Raw genomic sequence first — 22,925 nt, 5'->3', positions numbered from 1 at the left:
GGATATATAAAGATATCCTACAACTCAACAATAAAAAGACAAACAACCCAATTATACAATGGAAGACATGAATAGATGTTTTTCCAAACAGGATACAAATGGCTAAAAATTACATGAAAAGATGTTCAACATCACCAGCTATCGGGGAATGCAAATCAAAACCATGAGATATCATTTCACACCTATTAGAATAGTCATTATTAAAAAAAAAACACAGAGAACTGTAAGTGTTGAAGAGAATTTGAAGAAATAGGAACACTTATTCACTGTTGGGAATGTAGAATGATGCAGCCTCTTTGAAAGGCTGTTTGACAATACCTCAGGAAGCTAAGTATAGAACTGTTATATAATCTGGCAATCCAGTACTAGGAACATATACAGAACTGAAAGCAGGGACATGAATAGATATTTTCACACAGATGTTCATAGTGGTGCTATTCACATTTGCCAAAAGAGGGAAACAACCCAAGTGTACATCAACTGATTAATGGATGAAGAAAATGTGACCTATACACACGACGGAATATTATCCAGCAGTGAGAACACACAAAGTCGTGAAGCATGCAACAATGTGGATGAAACTTGAGGACGTTGAGTGAAATAAGTGAGATGCAAAAGGACAAATATCGTATGACCTCACTAATATTATCTAATTATAATAAGTAAACTCAGAGTTAAAATCTAGAAAATAGGCTACCAGGAAATAGACAGGTGGAAATGGGAAACAGATACTTAGTGTGGGTACTACATTTTTAACTAGTTTGGATTTTAATGTTCAAAAATAGATAGAGGTGATGGTAGCACAATATGCTGAGTGTAATTAACAGCAGTGAATTATGTGTGTGACTGTAGTTAAAAGGGGAAGGTTAGCGGGATATGTCACTAGAAGGAAAGCTAGAGGATAAAATGGGACTGTAAAACACAATGAATCCTGTGGTGGACAATGACTGTGATTAATAGTACAAGTATAAAAATGTTCTTTCATAAACTAGATGAAATGCATGTCACTATTATAAGGACTGAATAATAGAGTAGAATATAGGAAAAGATGTACATGGCAAACTCCGGACTATAGTTAACAGTAATGTTTGTTTGTTTGTTTGTTTTTGCGTGGGCAGGCACTGGGAATCGAACCCAGGTCTCTGGCATGGCAGGTGAGAACTCTGCCACTGTGCCACCATGGCCCGCCCCCTAGTTAACAGTAATGTTTTGATATTCTTTCATCAACGTAATAAATGTACCACACCAATGCTGAGGGTCAATAATAGAGGGGAGGAAAGGGGTAAAGGGTGTACTTTGCTTTGTTTTGTTTTGAGTAATGAAAATGTTCTCAAATTGATTGTGGTGAGGAATGCACAACCATGTGATGATACTGTGAACCACTGATTGCACACTTTGGATGGATTGTATGATATGTGAATTATTTCAATAAAACGCTGAAAAAAAGGGAAAAATATTTATAAAAGGAAAAACTGAGTATAAAGTTTCAGTTTAGAGTGACAGGAAAGTTCTAGTAACATATGGTGGTGAAGATACTACAACTCTGTGAATGTGACAATCCCACTGAATGGGATGCATAGAGCGGTTGTATTCGTCAATGAAAGAGCACTTGTGCTGTTTTGTTTTTTTCTTTAATATTATTGGTGAAACAGTAAAAATCATTAATTTTATTAAATCTCGATCCTTGAGTATACATTTCTTCAATATCCTTTGAGTATTCTTTAAAATTTTTCTGCTACATACTCAAGCACTAAGGTTGTTTTTAGGAAAACACTTGTGCAATTGAGTTGTAAGCTAAGTTAGTCACGTTTTTTCCCTTCATTTTTTTTTTAACTTTTTTTATTGCGAAATATAACATATATACAAAACAAGTGGTAAATTTCAAAGTACATTTGAACAAATAGTTATGGAAAAAATTTCAAGCTATGGCATGGGTTACATATTTCAGGTATTTCCTTTTAGCTGCTCTAAGATACTGGAGACTAAAAAGAAATATCAGTATAATAATTCAGCAGTCATACTCATTTGCTAACTCCTATCTTCTCTATTACAACTCCTCTTTCTCCTTTGATCCTTCTCCCAATCTTTAGGGATATTTGCACAATGACCATTCTAACTTCATGTTGAAAAGGGTGTCAACATTATGGGGTACGGGGAAGCAACTGGTCGGTGCTCTTGGAGAGACTGGTAACTCTGGGTTTCAAGGTTTATCTGGCCTAGGAACCATCTGGAGATTTTAGCTCTCTGAAAAATAAACTTAGTGAATGAGACTTTTATAGAGTCTTAGATAGAGCCCTGGGGATTCTTTAGGGTTTGTAGGAATACTGTTGGTTGGAGCTGGGCATACCATGGCTATTAGCAATATTTGGCTGAAGCTTGCCTAAGAGTTACCTCCAGAATAGCTTCTTGACTATATTTGAAATCTTTTAGCCACTGATACCTTATTTTGTTTCATTTATTTTCCACCTTTTGATCAGATCTCACAGTGCCAGGGCCAAGCTCATCCTAGGAATCTTGTCCCATGTTGTCAGGGAGACTGACACACCTTTCCCATGAAGGCGGGAGGGTAATGATTTTACTTGCAGAGTTGGATTGCCACATTTGAGCAACAAAAGATGTTCTCTGGAAGTAACCCTTAGGCTTTTAAGTAGGTTTAGCTTCTCCATTACAGAAAGCTCTCATAAGAGCAAGCCTCAAGATCAAGGGCTTGGCTTATTAACTTGGCAGTCCTAATGTTTGAGAGAGTATCGGGAATTTCTCAGGTGGGAAAGTTTGACAGTTGCATATTTTTTCTCTAGTTCCTCACGGGACTTTGCCAATACTTTTTAATTATCTGCCCAACATACTTGTGCTGGTTTGGAAGAATGTGTGTCCCCTAGAAAAGACATATTTTAATCTAAATCCCATTTCATAAAGGCAGAATAATCCCTATTCAATACTGTATGTGTGCAACTGTATTCAGATCATCTCCCTGGAGATGTGATTTAATCAAGAGTGGTTGTTAAGATGGATTAGGTGATGACATGTCTCCACCCATTTGGGTGGGTCTTCATAAGTTTCTGGAGTCCTATAAAAGAGGAAACATTCTGGAGAATGAAAGAGATTTAGAAAGAGCAGAGAAGAACGACATAGCCATGAGAAACAGAGTCCACCAGCCAGTGACCTTTGGAGATGAAGAAGGAAAATGCCTCCCAGGGAGCTTCATGAAACAGGAAGCCAGGAGAAGAAGCTAGCAGATGATGCAATGTTCTCCATGTGCCCTTCCAGATGAAAGAGGAACTTGACCGTGTTCACCATGGGCCTTTCCAGATGAGAGAGAAACTCTGAACTTCATTTGCCTTCTTGAATCAAGGTATCTTTCCCTGGATGCCTTAGATTGGACGTTTCTATAGACTTGCTGTAATTGGGACATTTTCTCGGCCTTAGAACTGTAAACTAGTGACTTATTAAATTCCCATTTTTCAAAGCTGTTCTGTTTCTGGCATATTGCATTCTGGCAGCTAGCAAACTAGAACAATAGTCTCTCCAGGTATTACTTTAAGCTATACAGAATTGCAAGATCTCATTTCCAATTCTAGGCTCCATGTGTTTAGGTTGTTTAACTGAACTATAAACTAGCCACTTTTTTACCTGAAAGAACAACTGACAACGTTAGGTTATTTAGACTTAGGTAATTGGAAAATATTTTCTAGAAAATGAATGAAGTTAATTAATCTTAAGGAAAACAACTGACAGTATCTGTTACCTATGATAAAATTTGAGTTCTCAATTCAAAATTACAATTTGGGAAAACATGAATCCACTACTATAAGCATACTGATATTCATATACAGATTAGCTTATAGCAGTGAAAATCAATGAATTATAGCCACACACAAAATCTCTGATACTTAGAGATCTTTTCGATGAAATTGGTGATGATATTAATGAATGTAACTTTTTAATATTTTTTAAGTGTGTCAACCTTTGGAATATATGCAATATTTTTTGAGTGATCAGTGCATAATGTATTGAAAACACTCATGGAAAAAGATCCATTCTAAGCGCAAGGCAGACCAATGGATTTTGACAAAACGGAATACAAAAAGTTCACTGATATGTTTCAGATTCCACCTTGCAACCAACTTTTAGGACACTACCACTTGTCAAGTTTTGGTGTATTCTCAAAGAATATCCATATTAAATGAAAGTTTATTAAAATACTCCCTTTTCCAATTACATATTTGTGTGCGGTCATATTTTCTTCATATACTTCAACCAAAACAATATACCACAACAGATTGAATACAGAAGCAGAGATGAGATTCTAACTGTCTTATTTTATGTCAAGCAATAAAGTTTTCAATATTGTAAAACAAAGCCAATCTTCTAACCAAATTTAATTTTGTAAAATATATTTTTCACAAAAAAAGTATGTTGATATATAACTGTTAAATAGATTAAAAGTTTTTTTTTAATGTCTCTCTTTTAATTTCCAGTATGGAAAATATTGATAAAGGCTCTTTGGTGTCCTCAATAATTTTTAAAGGTATAAAAAATTTGGCCTTGAGGCCAAAAAATTTGAAAAGCACTGCTCTGAGAAAACTCTAGTCCAAGATATGTCCCAGGAGACATATATACATATTATATGTTATTATTATTATACAACATGTATACACAGCAGCATTGTCTACCATAGTTGGAAACTAAACATTGTTCAAAGACCAACCACAGAAGGACAAATAAATACATTTTGTTGTAGACACACTGCATATTAATATATAGCATTGAAAATGATGCATGTTCTACAGCTATCACAAGAACACGGATGAGTCAAAAGACACAAGGTCAAGTAGAAAAAGATAAAGTATCTGGGAAGAAAAACAAATGTGATTAAAAACCAAAAAGTACACTGTACGTCCACCAGGATGACTAAAATTAAAAGGAGTGACAGCACCAAAATTGGAGCAACTGGAACTCTCATATACTGTTGGTGGGAGTATAAAATGGAACCACCACTTCGAAAAAGGTTTGGTAGTTTCTTATAACTAAACATAAACCTACCCTAGGAGCAGCAATTCCACTCCTGGGTATTTACTCAAGAGAAACAGAAATAACAGAAATATATGACCACAAAAAGACTTGTACAAAAATGCTAATAGCAGCTGTATTCACTATAACCAAAAACTGGAAACATCTCAGAAGTCCATCAATAGAATAATGGATGAGAAAACTGTGGTACATTCATACAATGGAGCACTACTTAGAAGAGTGGTTGCTTCTGGGAGGGTGGGCACAGGTTGGACAAGGAAAGGCATGAAAACATTTTCTGGGTGATGGTAAAGTTTACATAATTTGATAGGGGTTCTAGTTGCCTCAGGTGTATGCATTTGTTCAGACTCACACATGGAAATATTTAAGACTTGTATATTTCACTGAATGTAAATTATAACTCAAAAGATGACCAAAATCTGCATGATTTTTCTGGTGGTCTAATAAAATGAAAACAGCAAAGCACTAAAAAAAATAAGATGGTTATGCTGGTTTGAAAGGATGTATGTATCCTTGAAAAACCAAGTTTTAATTAAAATCCCATTTCATAAAGGCAGAATAACCCCTATTCAATACTGTATGTTTGAATCTGTAATTAGATCATCTCTCTGGAGATGTAAACCAATCAAGAGTGGTTGTTAAGCTGGATTAGGTGATGACATGTCTCCATCCATTTGGGTGGGTCTTGATTAGTTTACTGGAGTCCTATAAAAGAGGAAACATTTTGGAGAATGAGAGATTCAGAGAGAGCAGAGAATGCTGCAGCACCATGAAGCAGAGAGTCCATCAGCCAGTGCTTTGGAGATGAAGAAGGAAAACACCTCCCGGGGAGCTTCATGAAACAGGAGGCCAGGAGAGAAAGCTAGCAGATGATGCTGTGCTCGCCATGAGCCTTTCCAGATGAGAGAGAAACCGTGACTGCATTCGCCATGTGCCTTCTTGGATGAGAAAGAGACCCTGAACTTCCTCTGCCTTCTTGAACCAAGGTCTCTTTCCCTGGATGCCTTAGATTAGATAATTCTATAGACTTGCTTTAATTGGGACATTTTCTCGGCCTTAGAACTGTAAACTGGCAATTTATTAAATTCCCCTTTTTAAAAGTCATTCTGTTTCTGGTATATTGCATTCTGGCAGCTAGCAAACTAGAACAATGGTAAAAAGCTCCAAATAAATATTGATCATATTGATCTCTAGTTAATGATACGTATGCTGAAGTATTAGAGAACTATGACAACAATTTACTTTGAAATAAATTTAAAAGAGTGGATTTATGGACAGATAAAGGTAAGGATAGATACACGAATAAGCAAGTATAATGTTAATGGTAGAATCTAGATGGTAAGTATATAAATATTCACTGTAAAATTCTCTTTGCTAAATGTTTGAATTTTTCATTTTAAAAATAAGGGGAGGAGTCAAGGTCAGCACCAGCGCTGTTGTCTTCCTGTTGATAGAATGTAACTTTACTACGACGTGATGAGAATGGCACGTCACCTCTGTGATCGCCCTCTCAAAGACCCAGTGATCTCTGTCCAACTATGAGGAAAACACTGAAGAAACAAATAAATAAGGGGAGGGTGGCAAGTATGTCTGGAAGGCTGTGGTCCAAGGCCATTTTTGCTGACTGTACGTGGGGTCCCAGAACCAGAGGGAGCACACGGCTCTTCTTAAAATTGAAGACGTTTATGCCTGAGATAAAATAGAATTCAATTTGGGCAAGAGGTGTGCGTATGTGTACAAAGCAAAAAACAACACAGCGACTCCTGGTGGCAGACCTAACCAAACTAGAGCAGTCTGGGGAAAGGTAACTAGCGCCCATGGAAATAGGGGCACGGCTCATGCCAAATTCCAAAGCAACCTTCCTGCTAAGGCCATTGGATAGCGAATCCGTGTGATGCTGTACTCCTCAAGGGCTTAAACTTAGCGAAAAGTAAATACATAAAATTATATATTTGTTCTCTTGTAAAAAAAATAAAATAAGGGGAGGGGAGAACCGAGCTGGGTGACAGGACACTGGTGACGGCGCAGTCTCGGTGGGCAGTATGAGTTTGGCTGGGGGCCAAGCCCCCCGGAAGACAGCAGAGAACCAGCTTTCTGGGTTCCTGAAGGCAGAGGAGGAAGATGAGTTCTGCTAGGTGACTTAAGGGGGTTCACAGAGGAATCAGGCGATGAGTATCAAGGGGACCAGTCAGACACAGATGAAGTGGACTCTGACTTGGCATTGACAAAGGGGATGAATCATCCAATGATGGAGAAGCAGAAGAGCCAAGAAAGGAAGCACTGAGTAGTTTCCAAGGCCTATAAGGAGCCTCTCAAGAGCTTGGGGCCTCCCAAGGTCAGCACCCTGGCTGGCAACTCTCAGAAGACACTGCTGCCACTGGAGCTGCAGGATGAGGCTGTTCTGCTAGCTGCCGGAACGCAACACACCAGAGACAGATTGGCTTTTAATAAAAGGGGATTTATTTCGTTAGTGCTTCAGAGGAAAGGCAGCTAACTTTCAACTGAGGTTCTTTCTTATGTGGGAAGGCATAGGGCAATCTCTGCTGGCCCTCTCTTTAGGCCTCTGGGTTCCAACAACCTTCCCTGGGGTGATTCCCTTCTGCATCTCCAAAGGCCTGGGCTGAGCTCTGAGTGCTGAGATGAGGTATGCTGAGCTGCTTGGGCTGTGCTATGTTGCGCTCTCTCATTTAAGCACCAGCCAATTAAGTCAAACATCATTCATTGCAGCAGGCGGGCCTCCTAGCCGACTGCAGATATAAATCAGCAACAGATGAGGTTCACGTACCATTGGCTCATGTCCGCAGCAACAGAACTAGGCAACTTCACCTGGCCAAGTTGACAACTGATTCTAACTACCACAGATTCAGTCGGAAGCCCATGTGTCCGCCTACAGCTGAGCAGACACAGCAAACATTCCTTCAGGTACAGGAGAGGCAGGGCCAGTCACAGGGCCACGCTGTGAGCAACCACTGACCCAGGAGAAGCTGCTCAGGGAGGCCAAGATGACAGAAGAGCTCAACCTCCATTTGCTGGAGACATATGAGCAGATTGACGCTGACAAAAAGAAGCAGGTTCATAAGAAGCAAGAGTACCCTGGGCCGATAATCGTCTCTCATTTTGTGACAGTGCCACTTGTTGGGGAGGCAGGCCCTAAGGAAGAGACTGTCGATGCAGGAGAACTTGATCCTGCTCCCACGGCATCTACATGGACTCCTCATGCTGAGGCAGGACCCGTCATTTCCCTACGCGCTGCTCATGAACCTGCATCACTTTTTTTTTTTTTTAACATGGGCAGGCACCAGGAATCAAACCCGGGTCCTCTGGCATGGCAGGCGAGCATTCTTGCCTGCTGAGCCACCATGGCCCACCCATGCATCACTTTTAATGATGATGCAACACTGAGGAACGGTTCCCCCAAGGGTGACCCCCAAAGGTTCCTATTCAAGAGGTCTGTCCTGTGACCCATCACCCAGCCCTATATGGGGATCCTGTTTAAGACATACTGTGTGCCACTGCTCGAGCCTTTAAGATCATCCATGAGAGTTACAAGAAGTATGATACTCACCCCCAAGAGAGCCTCTTTTGTTGCTCAGATGTGGCCTCTCTCTCCAGCCAACATGACGAGCAGTCTCACCACCCACCCCCTCTCTGCATGGGACATGACTCCCAGGGGTGTGGCCTTTCCTGGCAATGTGGGACAGAAATCCTGGAATGAGCTGAGACTCAGCATCAAGGGACTGAGAAAAACCCTAGAATGAGCTGAGAATTAACATCAAGGGATTGAGAGAAACTTCTCGACCAAAGGGGGAAGAGTGAAATGAGACTAAGTGTCAATGGCTGAGAGATTCCAAACAGAGTCAAGAGGTTATCCTGGAGGTTATTCTTATGCATTAAGTAGATATCACCTTGTTGTTCAAGATGTAGTAGAGAGGCTGGAGGGAACTGCTGGAAAATATAGAGCTGTGTTCCAGTAGCCATGTTTCTTGATGATGATTGAATAATGATATAGCTTTCACAATGTGACTGTGTGATTGTGAAAACCTTGTGTCTGATGCTCCTTTTATCTACCATATCAACAGAAGAGTAGAACACATGGAATAAAAATAAATAATAGGGGGAACAAATGTTAAAATAAATTTAGTTTGAAATGCTAGTGGTAAATGAAAGTGAGGAGTAAGGGGTATGGTATGTATGACCTTTTTTTTCTGTTATCGTTTTCTTTTTCTGTTGTCTTTTTATTTCTTTTTCTAAATCGATGCAAATGTTCTAAGAAATGATGAATATGCAACTATGTGATGATATTAAGAGTTACTGATTGTATATGTAGAATGGAATGATAGCTTAATGTTTTGTTTGTTGTTAATTTTTTTAATTAATAAAAAAAATTTTTTTTAATGCACAGAAAGAAAAAAAAAAAAAGAAGTATGACGCTGCCCATGGACTGCTGCCCACTGCCTCAGCCTTGGGCCCTGGCCCACCATCTCCTGAGCCCCTCCCTTGCCCTGCACCCCGAGCCTTGTGCCAGAAAATTGTCATCAAATGAAAGAATGTCTAGTCCTTAGAAACCTCTTTCCTGCCCTGATTTAGTATTCTTGATGCTCCCTCTTCTCTCCATGCTTCTCCTCTCTGGCATCTTTTATCACTGTCCAACACTTTTCTATATTTCTTTTCACATCTTTCCTTCTAGTTCTTGCTGGTTTTGTGTACATTTTTTTTTAATCTAAGAAAATAGAAAGATCCTTTAAAATAATAATAAGGGGAGGGAGGTGTACAGGTGGTACAGTGGTAGAATTCTCGCCTGTCATGCAGGCGACTGGGGTTTGACTCCTGGCCCATGCACCTCCTCCCCCAAACAAACAAAAAACATTGCGAACAAAATTCCCTATATTATACATATCACATATCTGTCTCTAATGTGTATATGTATAGATACAGAAACACACATATTGTAGGGAGGCATAAAAAAATAAGAGGAATAAAAAAATAAGGGAAATATAAGCAGTGAGATTAAAAACCAAAATAAAGGGAATGATGGTAGTTCTTGTTTGGGAAGAAAGTAGTATATGAATGGGGTGGAACATATAGGGGCTTTAAGTTTATTGGAAATTATTTCTGAACTGGGTAATACTCACATGGCTATTTGTTTTACTGCTTTTAAAATTATACATTTACATTCTACATTACTTAGTGTGATGTACGTACAGATGTTGGGAGACAAAAAAGATCTCATCTTTGCGATTGCTAAGCTGGTACTGCTGGAGCAACCTGAAGTTATATATACATGTAAGGAAGTTCTGCTCTGCATAGGAAAAAGTGAGCTGTAAGGATAGGTCTTTATATGAAGCATGGAGGGAAAGCTTTAATGGACTGAGCGACCCATACCAGGCTCTGAGACCTCAGTTCCTGCAGGTTTGAGTCTGAGTGAGGCCCTCATGTCCTTCCATCACTTGTATTGAAGAGTAGAGTAAATACATCTCCATTTTACAGATGAAGAAACTGAGGCCCAGAGAGAAAGTGACTTGCCCAAGGCTACTGAACTGGTGAGTGGTGAAAGGCAGAAAGAGTCAAGGCTGCAGAGCTCCAGATCTTTCCATTTTTCCCCACCAGATCCCAGAGTTTCCTCAACTACGGTTACAAAAGGTTTTGTTCCTTTTGTTTTCTGATATCATGTGATCTTCACAATCATCTCTGTTGAAAGCTAACATTTATTGAGCAGCAAGTACCAGAATATGTTCATTTCAAAGTCAAGGAAATGGAGGCCGGGAGTCCTCTTGGCATGAAGATGGGCTGGAATTGCTGTGTGGAGATGAGCAGGGCCATTCGACCTTTGCCCTTTGCTTCTAGCCCCGGAGTGACCAGGCTGTTTTTGCCTGTGAACATCTCTTTCTTAGACGAATTACTCACGACCCACCCATCCAACCCCAGCACTACCATGAAGATGTGGGGGTAGGGGAGCATCTGTCTCTTGTGCCTCAAGCCCCAGAGTCCATTAGATTCCTTTTCTGGGATTGCTATCTGGGTACTGCAATAAAGAATTTTTCTTGCTGGTGAGATTGCTAAATTAGGAAGGCGTGAGTATGGGACTCCCACCATGGGGAGAATGAAACTGAGCTTGAAACCAAGGCAGAACTAAGAGCTGGAATAACAAAGCCTGATGGTATCATTTGGCCTCCTGCATCCACCCGTTTCCGAGACCCTGAGCAGTTATATGAGTCAATACATTCTCTTTTTGCTTAAGCTAATTCTATTTGGGGTTCTTTCAGAGGCAACCCAAAGAGGCCTATCAAAAGCCCTTAGCTGCCAAAAAGCTTGGTTCTGTCTCTGTGCCCACAACCCTCCACCCCCAGAAGCCAGCTCACTCACGTGGTGATCTCCTCTAAGGCTGCCTCGGGTAAGGCCAGCATCTCCACCAGCAGGGACAGGATCTCAAAGAGCAGAGTGTGAGGATTAGGGGGAGCCATATCCGTCAAGGCATTCTGTTCTGGGGACATGATGGTGGCTGCCATTACCATCTGATGGACTGGGTGCCCACCCCCCACCAGTCCCCTGGCCCCTCCCCCAGCTTTGATTGCCCTGGGTTGTCCCTACTCACCCATGGAGCAGAAGAAGCGCTTGCTGTCTGTCATCACAGCCAAGAAATCCTTGAAGTCCACATGCCCATCTCCTGCGAAGGCCAGAGAGTAATGGGGCAGGAAGGGAACTTCCAGACCAGGGCAAGGCATTTGAACCCAGGTGTCATTACTAACATTTGTCACTGGGTCTGATTACAAAAGTAAGGCATCTTCAATGCAGAAAACATAGTGCACCCAGGGGAGTAGAAGAAGAAAATTAACAGCTCCTGGTTTAAAAACTATTGGCAGTTGGGCCTTGAGGCAGCCAGCCTGGGTTCATAGTTGAGATCCACCCTTTACTAGTTGTATAATCTTGAGAAAGTCTCAATCCCTCTGAGCTTTAGTTTTCCCATCTCTGGAGAGAGGATTATATAATAACACCTATTCTCATGGGAGATAAAATAAAGCAAGGTGCTTAGATGAGGGTCTTGTATGTAATACACGCTCACTAAAGGCCAATGATTATCATCATTACTCTGAGCTAGTCATTGCACGAGAAGCGGGACTCACCATGTTCCCACCTTGGCCTTAAGGGCCCCTCTGGATCTACCTGTCATCCATTACTTATGTTTCCAGTCTCACCTGTGCCAAACCCTCCCCCACCCACAAACTTTCCCACCAGGGGCCAAGTTTTCCTGCTTTGGGGCCTTTGTAGATGCTGCTTCCTCTTACTAAAATTCTCTTCACCACCCTCCAGCTCCTTCACTTGGTAAATATCCCGCCCATGCTTCCATTTCAACTTGACCTCCACTTCCCCAAAGAGGTCAGACCAGTCCAGGTCAGATCCCCCATTAAAAGTCTTATAAGACCCCTCTATTTCAGCCATGCACATTTAAGGAGCTGGAATTCAAGGGAGGTTTTAGGAGGCAGGGACTGAGTCTGTTTTGTTCTAAATTGCTTCCCCAGGGCTTAAACAGGTCAGTCCTTAATAGATGTTCTTTGAATTACTTGAGAAATGAAATGGTCTCTAATCCTTGATCAACCCTGTGCAGAGTGTAATCGCTCATCCCCACATCACAGACAAGACCTGAGATTCAGAGAGAGGAAGACGCTTTCTCAGGGGCACATAGGGACAGAGCTGGGGTCAATCCCAGACCAGTGGGTGAGGATTCACACATGTGCAGTGATGGAAGGAGCAGAGTTGTGACTCCTAGAGGTCAGGAGCCCAGGCCCACACGATCCTGCTGCTCCCATGCCAGGAGCCAAGCCCTGGCTCCTGCCCTCAAGGTAAGGGTAACTTTTCTGTGTCCAAACACACCAAACTAGGTATGAGTTTCCTAACTCTGCCTTCTCTTCCCTGAACACAGGTTATTCCTCCCACTGGAAATATCCTTTTTCCTTCTTCTCTCTCTACCTAACTCTTGCTTAGCGTTTCACAACTTGGCTCAGCAAACACCTTCTTCAGGAAGCCTTCCTTTCTGAGCCCCTCCTCCAAGCCACTTTAAATGCAGCCTACATGGTGCTCCTTATTTCTGCACTGACCCTTGCCCCATGGCAATAACCATCTAGGTAACTCTTACATATCTCTATTCTCCGCACCCAGCATAGGGAGAGTGCACAGTAGGCATTTAATATTTATTGCAGCTCATGTTCCCTGGGTACATCCTATGCCCCAGGGGTTGTGCTCCATGCTCCACCTGGATTATCTCATTCAATATTCACAGTAGCCTGATGCTATAGATCCTGTTACTAGCCCCATTTTACAGATGAGGAAGCTGAGCCTTTACTTCAGTGACTCATCCAAAGTCACACAGCTGGTAAAATGAGTGACTGAGTTATGAGGGTGTCCAATGAAGCACGCGCAAGGGCCTGAAAGGAAGGGACCTCCAAAATCACCCAGCCCTTGGGGACTGGAGCCAAGTAGTGGTCATCTCTGGGTCCCAGGAACCCGGGACTGAGTAGGCACTCAGGGAGCTTTAACCTTTGGGGCCAGACTAGCTACCTAATTTGTGGGACTCAGTGAAAATTGAAAATGTGAGGCAGAGGCCCTTGTTCAAAAGTTATGAAGAATACCAAGATGGCGGCAGCAGAGCACTGAACGGAGATCAAGAGTCTTCCAAGCACATGGTCTGACACAGCCCACGTAGTCCCAGCCCTGGATGAGTGCCCACTCACCATCGACGTCGGCACTCATCAGGGCATCGTCCATCTGGGCTGGGGTCAGGTTGATGCCTACCAGCAGCAGGGTGTTCTCTAGGCTCTGTGCGTCCACCTCACCAGGGCCATTGAAGATTTCAAAGTAGCTTCGGAAGGCTGTTGGGGATGGTGGGGTTGCAGGTGAGTGAGATGTTATTTCTTGTTTCTTCCATTCATTGCCCCCCTTCATCCATTCACCCCCCCAACTGCCCAGCGACCTCTGCACCGGGTAGAGGAGCAAAGGGAACTAGAAAGCAAAAGTGGAGGAGAGTCCCCTTGGCTCACTCCACTCTCTATTCTGAGGTCAGGCCAAGGGTTCTGCTGCTTTGGTGAAAAGATCAGCTAATTCGTGACTTCTGCTCAGCCCCAAGAACATGCCCATTTTAGGATGCCCCTGCTATGTGCCAGGCACTGTGCTAAGCTCTTTATTGCCATGTTCTGATTTGATCCTAATGACAGCCTTAATGAGAGTAGAATGCTTATCCCCTTTGTAAAGATGGGGAAACTGAGGCTTGGCAGTCGGGTGCCCAAACAGGTCTTTCTGACTCTTAAGTCTGCGCCCTTAATCTTGGTGCTCTGTGGTCACTTACTGATGGGCGTGGCTGCCAGGACAGCTTTAGTCTTCTGGACCAGAACAGAGAACCTGGAAGGATGCTGAGAAAGTCTTAGCACAGCACCAATTGACACAAAAGCTAAACACCAGTATAACATGTGTGGCAACTGGTTTCTCAGCCCACAGACAAGCCAGGCTAGAGCCAAAAGACCTAGTTTGAAGACTGGCTCTGCCATTTCATAAGCTGAGTTGCCGTGGGCAAGTTGCTATAATACCCTGAGTCTTGAATGCCTTGTCTGTAAGATGGACATAATAGTAGTCTCATAGAGTTGTTGCATTAATTCTGTGCCTGGCACATATGAGACTCTGTAAATGGGGCTGACAAACCAACTGATGTGGGGAAAAGTTGGGCATGGATCAGCTGAGGTACGTGGTGACTGACCATGGGCAGCCCATTGAAAACTGGAGAAAACAACCCTACAGAGCAAACGCGGTCACGCAGAGTGCTCAGTTTGGGCCATCAGAGCTGGACACTGGGCTCTTTCCTCCCCAGGCAGGAACCAATGGCCATGAGGTCCCACTGGGTCACTAAGTCAAAGTGGTATGCTGTTCATGAATCCCTCCAAAAATGCCTAGATAGTTCTAATGATAAAGGAGTGAACTTCCAGGATGAAATCATAGGGAGCCAGAGAGAGCATGCAGGGAAGGCTGGAGAAGGGGATGCGCTGGCCAAGGGGGGTGCAGGCTGTAAGGAGGGGCATGGGATTGGAAGAACACACTTCCTCTCCTTTAGGGCCAGGACAAGGTACGGCTGGATGGTGGCAATGTGGGCAGACAGGCTGATTAGGTGGCCACTGAAGCCCACAGGAAGCAGCAGGAAGTCTCCTTCTCTCTGGACATGGAGAAACCGGGTTCTGGAGCACAGCACCAGGGGTAATGGAGAATGGAGGGCCCCTTTAGGGCTTTGCGGGGCTGGCTTCCCAGACTGGCTCTTGATTGGGGGAAGAGCACAGGGCAGGGGTCAGCGGACCCAGCTCGAGTTCTGGCTCTACCACCCAGTTGCCTGGGAGCTTCTACCTTGCTCTGTCTCCCAAGGCCAAAAGCCGGCTGGGTCCCTTCAAAGGATTGTGGGGAGCATGGCTGGGGGCAGCAGAGGGACCTGTAAATTTCCCCCAACCCACCTAACCCACCCACCCTCCGCCTTGGCCTGGGGCCTCCCCGACCTCACCTGCCTCTTGCTTCAGTGTGAGCTGCTCCTCGGACCTCTCCTCCCAGTTCTGATACAACCTCAGGAGGCTGCGCTCGTCCTGCTCCTGCTGCCTGCGAGGACAGAACCCAGCCCGGGGTACACATCCGGCCACCCACCCCTGCTGAACGTAGGAAGCCGGGAGGGGGCAGCCTGGGAGGTGGTGGTCACTTGGGCAGTCTGGAGCAGGGCAGAGGGGAGGGGGGGCCAGAGGGGGGATGCCATGCCTGGGGGTGGTGGTGAGGAGGAGAAAGGGCTCAGAAACAGGAAAGGAGGAAGCTAGGAGATGCCGAGAGGAGACAGGCGAGGAGAGCGGAGGAGGACACACGGGAGGGAAGGGATAGGTGCTCCAACAGGGACGAGAGACTGGTAGAGAAGCCTGGGACACCAAGACGCAGGCCCAGCCATGTGGGGCTCCTTGAGGGGTGGGTGGGGGTCCTACCGGGCCTTGGCGTAGCTCAGGCTCCTCTCGTGGCTTGGGTGCAAGAGCTCCGCCCTCCTCCAGCCCAGCTCCAGGGTGGGGCCCAGAAGGGTAGGGCTGGGCACTGAGGCGGGGACTGGCCCCAGGGCAGGCGGCCGGACCCACGGCAGGACCACGGCAGGGGCCGAGGCTGGGGTCTGAGGCAAGGCCAGAGGCAGGTTGCCGACAGGGGCAGAGGCGGGTCCGGGCGTCAGGGTCCTGGGGGACTTCCGGGAGGGCAGGGCCCGGGCCTTGGGGCCCCTCCGGTGCGCAGCCTCCTCCTCCTCTGCCTCCAGCAAGCACTTCATGAAACCCTGGCGGGCGTTCCCCAGGTTCTGGGCCCCGGGGGCCACTGCGGAGTCCTGAGGCTGCCTCTGTGCACGCTGGTCGGGCCCCCTCCTCTCTCTGATGTCCCTCACCTCCTGGGGACAGGGGAGAGGGAGCCGGTCCAACTGTCCCATAAAGTAGCTCCCTGCCACCCACTGGCTGGAGGCCCCACCCACTGCCCCCTTCCTCTCTGAGCCCCTGGAGAACGGACCCCTAATCTCACATACATCCCACTAGGTCCCACCCCATGTCTTCTCCCCCCACCCCCACCGCCCCTCACTAACTCCTGAGGGCCCCAGGCAGACCCCGGCGCTGCCACATTCCAGTTCTACAAGCAAGTGGCTCTGGGTCGTGTCACTTTGGTTTATTTCTTTCAGGGCAATTAACACAACCTGCATGATGCCCAGAAGATAAGTGTCTGTCTCTCTGTCCGTGACCACCCAGAAACCAGCATGTAGTCGGCACTCAATAAATTCCTCTTCATTTACTTAGGAAAGCCAGCCTCCTCCTTTACCTGTTCCCTCTGGTCTGCCTTCCTTCCTGTTACAGGACAGGAGGCGGGGGTCCCCAGCCCAGGGCACTCCCCGGAGGTGTGACCCAGCCCTTCCCCTCACCAAAGACACTGTTCTGCCAACACTCTCTGTGTTCAATTTTATTTTCTCCACCAGATTACTCCCATTAACATATAATTGTGCTAGAATATCTTCCTTCTATTAAAAATAAAAATCCTGACGCTATAATCCCCTCCAGCTACCATCTCCATGCTCTGTTCCCTTTTATAGCAAAATTCTTTGAAACAGTGTTCCATTTCCTTCCATCCTCCATCAGGCATTCGCACATCATCCCCCGAAGGTGCAATTACCACGGCCGTGGTCACATCCCCTCCCTCATCCAGGTCAACCCCTCAGCAGCATTGGGCACAGACGACCACTTCAACCGCCTAGAAAGGCTTTCTTTCCTCCACTCCCAGGACCTCACTGGCTGGTCCTCCCCAGGCCCCTTCGCTGGCTCCTCCCCACTGGTGCTCCACTTCTAAACGTGGCTGAAACCCAGGACTTGTCCCCACACTTCCTCCCTTCTCCATATGCACGCTCTCCCTGGATGCTATTTTCCTACCTGTGACTGTCTCCCAGCTACATCTCCAGTCCTGCCTTCCCTGTCCTCCTGAACTCAGACGTCTTGGCAGACATCTCTTCTTGGGTCCAGAACACGCCAGAGCAGAGCCTTAAGTCCCCTCATTGCTCAGTTGCTCAGGCCCCAGACCCAGGGTCCCGTTTGATTGCCCTGCCTCCCGCCCCCTCCCCACCATGCAGCACCACCTCCAGACGCTATGCCAAGCCGAGCACTTCCCCCCACCCCAGTGGCCGCTGCCCGGGTCCACGCCATTCCACCCGCTCTTGTGAGTATGCCGCCACCATCTCCCTCCTTGGCCCCTGCCCAAGTTCACTGTCCACCCAGCTGCTGCATCAGCGTGTTTTCCACTTAACATCACATCATCTTCTCTTGCCTAAAACTCTTCAATGGCTTCTCATAACACTTCGAATTCATTCCAGCCCTCACCCTGGCCTTCATGACCCTAAGGACCCTGGCCTCTAAGGCCCGGTGCGATCTACCCCTGCCACTCCTGGGAGCTCACCTGCCACCCTTGGCCTCCCACCCACCACCCCACCGACTGCCTTCTCCTGTGGCCTCCCTACTGGGCTTGGTCCTGACAAACCCACCACTTCTGGCTCCCCTCCCAGGCCTGTGCATGGCTCACTCCTTTCTGTTATTTGGTTCTCCGTTTAAATGTCACCTCTTTGACCACTGAACATTCTATCCAAAATACCCACTCCCAGCTTCTGAGTCATTCGCTGCCCCCTGGTCTGGCGTGATCACCTCAGCGTTGTTGTTATCTGTAATGACACCCTGTAGTCATTTGTTTACATGTTAATCTCTCTCCCCAACTAGATCATAAGCTCCGGTCTTCAAAAAGGGCCCAGTGCCACCCCCATGTTTTGATGTGTTTGGCTCAATCATTTTGGGTCAAACGAACACGCGGAGGAGAAGCCCTCCGATTACTTCAATTTTCTCCCTGACTCTGGGGCCACAGGATGTGAATAAAGCACTTGGTCCAGTCCGTGCTCAGCAATCAGGAGTGTCGGGAATAGGGCTGAGTGTTCTGCTCTGCAGTCCAGAGGGAGGCCCAGCTTTTCCTCCCCCAGACGCCTTTGATTGTTTTCCTTAATTAAGGCCTAGTGCTCCAATTCCGTCAGCCTTAAAACAAGCACGCGGACATCAAAAGCTGTCCTGGGACTCCCTCTCCGCTGCCATGGTGGAGGCCCCAGATCGCAGCCCTGGGAGCTCAGTCCCACCACCAGCACCTCTCCCACCACGCTCCACGGCATGGCCAAAGTCCCAGGCCTCGGGCCCTGTCTCCTGATCCAGACTCTGAGCCCCATGGAGTGGGGGGTTGAGGTCTGCCTCAGAACTTCCCCATTCCAGAACCCAGGACTGAGCTTTGCTCCCAGCAGGTGCTCAGTCTGTGGGTGAAGGCTGATGCCAAGGCCTTGCCATCTTTCCTTCCAGCATCTCAGGCCCTCACACACCTGGGTTCCTCCATCTGCTTTCCCCAAAGCTCCTTCTGTGTGGTACCACATGTCCCGTGTCGCCTTTTAGACTAATAACCTCTGTCACTGCCCTGCTCCTGAACCTGCAGTGGCTACCTATGACCTTCAAACACATCCCTCCATCCATCTATGCAACCCATACTCACTGTCATGGGGGTACAGGGATGGACCAGTCCCTGCCCTCAGCATGCTCCTAGTTGATTATTAGGCCCAGCCTGGTGCAAGGTGTTCATAGGGACACTGGAGTTCCAAATCCAAACACTTCACTCCAGATTTGGAGGCAACATATCATGGCCCAACGTGGCTTTCCAGCCACCTCAATGCACTATGTCCAATGTTCTTGTCTCATGAGACCCTCTTTCCAGCACCACCCTGGCTCCATGTTCATTCCCATCTCTGAACCTTGACTGGTGCTAGGACTGCAGCCTGGGTCCCCTTTTTACTCCTTGGCTCCATCTAAATTCTGTCCGCCCTAATGTCAGATTCTTCTTTGCATCCTGCAGCACTGGGATGGGCTGCAAATCTGGGCCCCCCTCATCCCTGCCTCACAGAGCTGGTCCCATCAGTACCACTACGATTCTCAGGAACAGGGTGCAGCCCCCTGACTTCCTTCCCTTCACCTCCAAGCACAGGGCCTGGCTCCCCAAAGACATTCAGTACATACTTGTGGAACTGAATTGTGAACTCCCCTCTCCTTCTCCCCACTCCATATCCAGCCCAACTGTATGCATGGTTGGGGAGAAGAGGAAGGAAACGCATATACAAGGAATATTACATACTTCCCATCTGACTTATCAGATTCGAGGGGTACACTTCATATTATTCCCATCCATTTGTTTATGCAACCAATTCATATTGAGTACCTACTATGTGCCAGGCATGGGTTTAGGCCCAGAGCATATGGTAGTAAATAAAACAGAAGAGGCTGCCCTCCTGAAGCTCACATTCTAGAAAATCAGTTAGCAAATTAATAAGATTAAGACAGAGAAAGTATTACAAAGACAATAAAGCAGGTAACATGATAGCGCAATGGTGGTTAATGGTTTTTTTTGAGATTGGGCAGCTAGGGAAGACGTTGTTGAGAAAGTGGCATTTACGTTGAAGCCTGAATGACTCCACGGAATCAGTTGTGAGAATGTCTATGAGCAGAACTTTAGGCATAGGAATGGCAAGTGCAAAGGTCCTGAGGTAGAAATAAACTTAGTGTATTCAAGGGATGGAAATCAGACCAGAGTGGCTGGAATAGGTCCTTATGGGTCTTGGTGAAGATTTTGGATCTTATTCTAATAGGATGAGGCTTGGGCCAGGGTGATGGGAGAGGAGGTGGAGGGAAAGGATGGATGCAGCATTTATTTGCAGGTAGTGCCAGGTAGGCCTTGTTGGTGTATCACACGGAAAAAAGGAATCTATCTGAATGATTTTGAGCTGGTTGGCATGAACCCCTGGGTGAACAGTGGTGCCATCCGCTAAGTATAAGGAAGATGAGGAGAGGAATAGATCTGAGGTGGAAAATCAAACGTTCTCTTTTGGCCATGTTCAATTTGGAAAGTGAATCAGCCATCTGAGGGGAATTCAATTAGGCAGTTGGGTATGCTAGTCTGGAGTCTAGAGGCAAGGTCTGGCCTAGAGATCTGGACTTGGGAATCATCGGAGGAACTGGAAGGGACCACGCAGGAGCTAGTGGAGACAAGAGCACTGAGGGTAGAGAAGAGGAAGAGGAAGACAGAGATGAGGAAGGAGCAGCCAGTGCAGTCAGAGAGGACAGCGAGTGGCTGTCTGGTCCCGGGGGGAGGGAGCGAGCCATTGTGTCCACTGCTGGCCACGGGGAGATGTGTAGGGACAGAACGTTTCCATTTGATTTTACAAAGTGGAGATTATTCAGACCAATATAGTAGGTCTCATATTGGGAAGGGTTGAAGAAAGTAGAGTGAGTGAGTGCGGTCAACTTTTTGGAGGAATTATTCTGTGAAAAGGAGCAAAGAAATGAGGCAGCAACTGGAGGTGTTGGCGGAGTGTGTGCCAAAAGAAGGGCTTTTGTTTGGTTTGTAGGATGGTGGTTTAGTTGATGGGAATGAGTCTGTAGAAAGGGGGCGATCAGTCGTGGGAGTGAGGGCAGGGAGGGGAGGGGGGACGGGCGCTAATGAATCAATAGAAGGTCCTGCAGTTGATGGGGGGAGGGACACATCTCCACTGCTTGCAGGAAGGTTGGTGGATTTGGGGGTGGGAAGATGGTTCTTCCCATCTGATGCTTCTTGTCTTTTTATATGTGACACTTGAACATCAGCGGAGAAAAGGGCATGGAGGGGGCTGTAATGAAACAAAATCCTAGAGCTGAGGATGAGGGGGTCACGATTAAGGGACAGCATGCCAGGAGCATCTGAGATGAGCAGTCATTCCTTTAAAGTGAAACTTATTAACAAGGCAAGGTTTTTCTCCAACCCTGCTGGGCTGCTCAGCTGTAGGTACAGGTGGGTTTAGCCAGTAAATACAGCAGAAAGAAATAGGGGCAAGGGCATGATAATGACTGATGGTGAGTCACAGATGGCCCAGTCAGATCAAAGAGCTAGGAAGCAGCAGAGCTGGTGGGAGGGTGTTGGGAAGCTTCCTAAGTTTGTGGGAAACTTTGGATTCTGTAGCTGTGACTGAAGACAAAGGGGTGGACCAAACTCATGCTGATGTGAACAAGCCCAAGGACTCCAGAGTTTAAGAGAATCCTTGACCCTCACCTAAAGCACACACACACGCACACATGCAAGCATGTGCCTATGTGCGCACACAAGTACACACTCACACTTTCTCCACTTTGACTCCAAATACCATCACACTTCTGCCTCTGTCCCCTTCCTCCTTCTGATTCCCCACAAACACCTCACCCCTGTCCCTACTTACTGGTGGAGGAACAGGCCCTGGTGCTCGCTGGGTCCCCACAGCTTCTCCCCTAAACAAAGGAGAAACCCCCAGGTGCGGGAGGGGCTTAGCTTGCAGCTGGCCCCTTCTCCCACCTTCTTTCAGCCCCCAGCTTCCCTCCCTTAACCTTCTGATCTTGGGGATAAAGACCTTAAACTATAGACCCACAAAACAACTAATTAGAGCCAGAGGGTCCTCAGAGGGCATTTTTTCTAGCTATTTTAGAGATGGGGAAACTGAGGCCCAGAGTGGGTGTGCCTTGCCCAAGGTCCCACATCAGGTGAGGACAGTTGGGCCTAGAATTCATTTTGCCCGTAACTGAGCAGAAGCCCAGCCTTGCTGGGGGCAGAGAGTGGGGTTAGAGACGGACTCACCCTTTGGGTGTTTTAGGTTCCGGTTTAGATGGCTGGAAGGGCATGGCCGTCTTTTCCTCCAGGGTCACTGTGGGCACTAGAGGCATTGCTCCCTGGGGACTGCCCTCCTGGGCTCCCGGGCCCAGTTCTTGCAGACTGATGCGTGCAGGGCCTGCCTCCTTGGGGGGCTTCTCTCCCAGTGGCTGTCCACAGCTGTCCGAGGTGCAACAAGGCTCTGTTTGCTGCTCCGTGTCTGACCCGTTTGCCGCCTGGTGACCTGAGATCCTCTGACCCTCTGGGTCCTGCAGAGGACAAGGACACTGAGCATAGGGAGCCCCATCCTGGCTTCTCGGTGACTGTAAAACTTGCCCAGAGACCAATTATCACTCGCTTACTATGGCCCAGGCACTGCTAGCATCATTTTGCTGAGCTCTCCAGCACCCCTACATGGCAGCACAGGTACACTTCCATTTGGAGAGGTGAGTTGCTGGTGGCTCAGAGGAGGCGTGGCCTACCCACAGTCATAATCCACCTGCTGTGGGGGGGGTGGGGGGGTGGGGGTGGGGGGGTGGTGGGGTGGGGGTGGGGGGGGTGGGGGGGGTGGAACGAGAGCCTGAAGAAAGGGAGGCGATCCCATTTAACTGTGATTTCCTAAGGGAAGTTTCAAAGAACAATAGCGACCCCTTGAAGGA

The 22,925-nt window shown here is 46.7% G+C and overlaps 1 protein-coding gene and 2 pseudogenes across 19 annotated transcripts in view; 2 read left to right on the top strand and 1 right to left on the bottom strand.

Moving 5' to 3' along the window:
- Window positions 1-22,925, bottom strand: part of SPATA21 (spermatogenesis associated 21) — a 68,109-nt gene that overhangs the window by 32,733 nt on the left and 12,451 nt on the right. For 16 of the 19 annotated variants that reach the window (XM_077151134.1, XM_077151138.1, XM_077151132.1 and 13 more), the window contains 7 exons: window positions 22,255-22,535; window positions 21,863-21,911; window positions 16,020-16,459; window positions 15,560-15,651; window positions 13,758-13,895; window positions 11,624-11,695; window positions 11,395-11,512 (listed from right to left, as the gene is read on the bottom strand). In XM_077151134.1, the coding sequence (XP_077007249.1) occupies window positions 11,395-11,512; window positions 11,624-11,695; window positions 13,758-13,895; window positions 15,560-15,651; window positions 16,020-16,459; window positions 21,863-21,911; window positions 22,255-22,535 (1,190 nt within the window). Of the gene's footprint in view, window positions 1-10,727; window positions 10,902-11,394; window positions 11,513-11,623; window positions 11,696-13,757; window positions 13,896-15,559; window positions 15,652-16,019; window positions 16,460-21,862; window positions 21,912-22,254; window positions 22,536-22,628; window positions 22,737-22,925 lie in introns of those variants that run through there. The other 3 variants (XM_077151146.1, XM_077151144.1, XM_077151145.1) reach the window with 3 other exon arrangements.
- Window positions 6,618-6,949, top strand: LOC143655101 (large ribosomal subunit protein eL33 pseudogene; annotated as a pseudogene).
- Window positions 7,074-9,574, top strand: LOC143664419 (vacuolar protein sorting-associated protein 72 homolog; annotated as a pseudogene).

Source organism: Tamandua tetradactyla, chromosome 2 (genome assembly GCF_023851605.1).
Source record: "Tamandua tetradactyla isolate mTamTet1 chromosome 2, mTamTet1.pri, whole genome shotgun sequence".
NCBI lineage: Eukaryota > Metazoa > Chordata > Mammalia > Pilosa > Myrmecophagidae > Tamandua > Tamandua tetradactyla.
This window is presented reverse-complemented; position numbering and strand designations above follow the sequence as displayed.